This window comes from Adiantum capillus-veneris, chromosome 26, assembly GCF_014529385.1.
Source record: "Adiantum capillus-veneris isolate H3 chromosome 26, ASM1452938v2, whole genome shotgun sequence".
Lineage (NCBI taxonomy): Eukaryota > Viridiplantae > Streptophyta > Polypodiopsida > Polypodiales > Pteridaceae > Adiantum > Adiantum capillus-veneris.
The window spans coordinates 68,831,716-68,835,292 of NC_140956.1; the positions used below are offsets into that span (position 1 = coordinate 68,831,716).

At 44.3% G+C, this 3,577-nt stretch overlaps 1 protein-coding gene across 2 annotated transcripts; it reads right to left on the minus strand.

The window, feature by feature from the left end:
- Positions 1–3,004, minus strand: LOC147423615 (uncharacterized). Of its 2 annotated transcripts, none has more exons than XM_086501779.1 (3): positions 1,781–3,004; positions 892–1,284; positions 1–642 (listed from the first exon to the last, which is right to left on the minus strand). In XM_086501779.1, exons 1-3 carry the CDS (start codon positions 2,393–2,395, stop codon positions 175–177), a joined length of 1,476 nt encoding a protein of 491 aa, XP_086357905.1. In that variant the 5' UTR covers positions 2,396–3,004; the 3' UTR covers positions 1–174. The 2 variants fall into 2 exon arrangements, with proteins under 2 accessions (XP_086357905.1, XP_086357906.1); XM_086501780.1 differs by having other exon boundaries at positions 892–1,281; positions 1,781–3,002.
- Between the last annotated feature and the right edge of the window lie 573 nt (positions 3,005–3,577).

Consider the following 3,577-nt stretch of genomic DNA (forward strand, 5'->3'; position numbering starts at 1 on the left):
GAACGCGAAATCTTATATACACAATTACCAAGTAGCTCAGCAACAGTGAAATTGGCAGACGAAGGCCTTCATCTACTACTTTTTGTATCTAAAAGAATAATTTAGGCAGGGAAGGGGAGAATCGATCTAGCCTTGATTTACTGAGATGAACGTAAAAGTCAATTCATCGATGAGCTATGCAAAAACAAGGCCACAAGACATATACATTAGCAGCATAGCCGCCGCCTCCTCATCCTTTCCGGCCACTAAATTCAAAGCTGCAGAGTTCTCATCTATTGAGAGCCTTTCAAAATGTGATACAGAGGGAGATGAGACTGCTGAAGGTGAATGCAAGTTCCACGTGAGAGAGCTTTCATTGCTGCTTCCCGTTAGCTCACCTTTCTGCGCAACATTTTCGTCTTTCCTAACGAGTTGTGACCATCTCCTTTTCTTCACTGCTTGAGTGGCAGCAGCTCCATTTGTTAGTGACGACTTACTGAGATGTGTATCGACATTGATGAAGGGTGTGTCTTGCTTCCTTTTCACAGCTTTTAGAGAGGACTTTGCTGAAGGACTTGTTTGTGAAAGGGGAGCACAATCAGCACTGTCACTAGAGCCTCTCCTTGCTTTCTTGAATCGAATTCCACAGGCATTGCATAATGACTGCAGAATTGACGATCAATATTTCAAAAAAAGCACACTCTGTACATTGTATGCAGGTGCCAGTGTGAATGCATGTGGTGTGTGTGCATCCATTTGAACAGGAGAAGGACCCTGGTGGTGGTGGTGGTGGTTGGGGGGGCACACTTCAAGCATACTATTGGGATCCATCTAATGTTGTAAGCCAAACATACCCTCACATGAAAAACAGAAAACAAAGTAATCTATGCACGCACTGAGAAGTATGAATACCTTTGGGCCCTGCGGACCACTTCTCCAAAGAGGAGTTTTCGAAGTCCCACAAACCGTACAAGTTCGCGAAACAGTGCTGCATGGCGCCTCATTTCTACGTACTTCACCTTCAACCGCTCCAAGAAGCTCTCCCCTTCCGTGTGAAATGGAAGGCACTGCACTCTTGATTGGATGAAGAGTTCCTGAAGAAGTTTTGAGGACAGCTATTTTTTCAGCCGGTGCTCCATCAAACATCTTCGCCTCTGCCTCTAAAAAATACTTCTCTGGGAGCTGAAAGGGCACAGCAAAAGGAGTAACAGTCTCTAATTCGCTAAAAAATCCCACACCACATTTAGAAGGTCCTGAGCTAATAGTGAAATCATCTGGAATCTTCCCGTGCTGATATCCCTCCTGCTAAATTAATGCACAAAAATACTATTAAGACCATAACCGACATGTAAATGACATGTTAAACACACACACGCGCACAAAGATTATCTTTTCCCAATCATTTAAACGCCCTTAAACATATGCATACTATATACACAAATTCAAGTCATGAACCCCTCTAGTCATCATCTATTCAGACACCCATCTGTCATCCAACTGCGATGGCTACTATTGAGTGAAAATCACTGACAGGCTTCACACTTTAACCAAGATACAATGTTATATACTTCTAACATATGCTCTCCAGCAAGAAGAGGCAAACTAAATAGCCTTGACTCCAGGACTGATTCACTAATCAAATCAGAAAAACAAGAAATGCACGGTGCATCAAAAGCTCGAGGATCTAAGCTACAACATCCATCACAGTTCATAGCAAGCAGCATATCATAACCCTGTCTAGTAGGCACAATTCAACCATCTTCAAAACAAAAAGCGAAAGAAAAACAGAGTACAGACCAACCTGCACAGAATCACTACTTAGACGAGGGTCTTTGCTAGAAAAACAGTCATCCATTGCATTTTCAATAATTTCCTCCTTCGGAACACGTGGAGACGTAAAATCCCCAACCAGCAGCTGATCTCCAAATCCAAAAGAGGAGTCCCACTGAGATGTATACACAGAGTTTGTATCCTGTCTACAAGGAGAGTTCACTGACATTCCATTGCCGTCCACAACCAAGCAGTGCTTCTCTTCTTTTAAAGAGCTAGAAGAATTGTTTGGTGATGAAGGTCTAACTAAGCTTCGAGATTGCTCCAACCGGGAGGGTGGACTCAAAGATTCTGCACATGTCACAAGGCTAGTGTGCCTGGCCATGTTAAAGCAAGCAGGGCCTGATACTAAGTGGCGAACTGGTAAACCTGGAGGTGTAGTGAGCGTCCTTGTATTTGTGTTTCCTACACTAAACTGAGATCCCTGCTTGCTTTCATGGCCTAGACCTGAGGAGTTACCATTATTTCTTGAGGGCGAAGGTGCTAACAGAGCCTTGTTCTCTGTCTCTTTCTGGTTCTGCATTAACCAAAACTTCTTGAAATGACTGTGGCCATACACCTTCGAGAGAGGAGTCGACTGCAACATGGTGAAAGGGGCCACAACTTCAACAGAAAAATACTGGTTTGCCGCTGATTACTGCAGAGGGAGGTGAATAGGGTACACCATGCTACGTCTAATATTCATGACCCTCCCATCATTTGAGCTGCAAACCTGCTAAAGCTTACTGAAATTCAGAAATGCTCTGAAAAAACTTCTGAGTAATGAATACGGCCCTATCCCTTCCCTGTCTTTCTTCTGAGAGAAAGCAGTAGGCCATTTCCACATGAGACCGCAGAGCAGATTATAGGCGGAAAGAGAAGAAATCAGAGAAAAAAAAATTCAATAGAAGGGAGAAATCAGACACGCTCGCAAGGAGGGTGAATTTGAGATCAAGAATCCTCCTTCCAAGAAAGCTTCGGTAGGCAATAGAGCATGTACGCCTCGAACATTTCCTTCTGCAGCAGAGAGGGACGCGGTACGAAGCTTCAAAGTCGACAAGAAACAGCAGATCTCAAAAACCCTAGAAATTCCGAGAAGAGAAAGCTCAGCCCTGAAAAGAGGAGAAGTAAATGGAAGCTTGGCTGTATCTGTGTGTAGAAGAAGAATGGTGGGGAGCGCAACGGAGGACACTTGTGTACATGCTACAAGACAGAAGAGGTGGAAAGAGGCGAAAAGGAAAGTGTAGAAAATGCCAAAATTCGGGGAAGCTCGATTCTCGAATGGAAGGAGGGCTGCGCCGATAAAAAGATTGGCTACTGTAAAACTAGCTCGCCATGTTGACGTATCCCCCAAGGGTCGCCAAATTTAGCTGGGAGTTTTAACTTGGAGGTTGGAACACCACTCCAAATGTTAGGCCCTTGTCACACAAACCCTTGTGTGATCAATCACACTCTCTGATGCTCAACTAAAGGCCAGTGTCACATTGGGACGGGCACAAGGTGGTTGTGCTAAGATGGAAGGGCAAACAGAGAAAGTCTCAAAAGTTTGTCAAAGCGCGACCTCACATGCACGGCCAGCTTTACACATGACCTAGCCAACTTCAAAACTAAGCACAACAGAGGGGAAATATGACTGAATTGAATCCTGACTTGGCTACTACAGCGAGGGAAATGGGCAATACCTTTTACCTTATTGCAGTGTAGCACTAACTTGTTGGCCACACTTCAAGAGTAAGATGGTAGTATGCATGATGTGATAAGTGACTCTCTTGTCGAAAGAGCTCTCTTG

Bases quoted from the DNA above. Each gene is read 5' to 3' on its own strand.
- LOC147423615 (XM_086501779.1), bottom strand. From the start codon at position 2,395: ATGTTGCAGTCGACTCCTCTCTCGAAGGTGTATGGCCACAGTCATTTC. The intron at 1,285-1,780 runs GTTGGTCTGTAC...GCATTAATTTAG, and splicing joins TAAGTAGTGATTCTGTGCAG to CAGGAGGGATATCAGCACGG. The intron at 643-891 runs GTATTCATACTT...TCAATTCTGCAG, and splicing joins GTGGTCCGCAGGGCCCAAAG to TCATTATGCAATGCCTGTGG.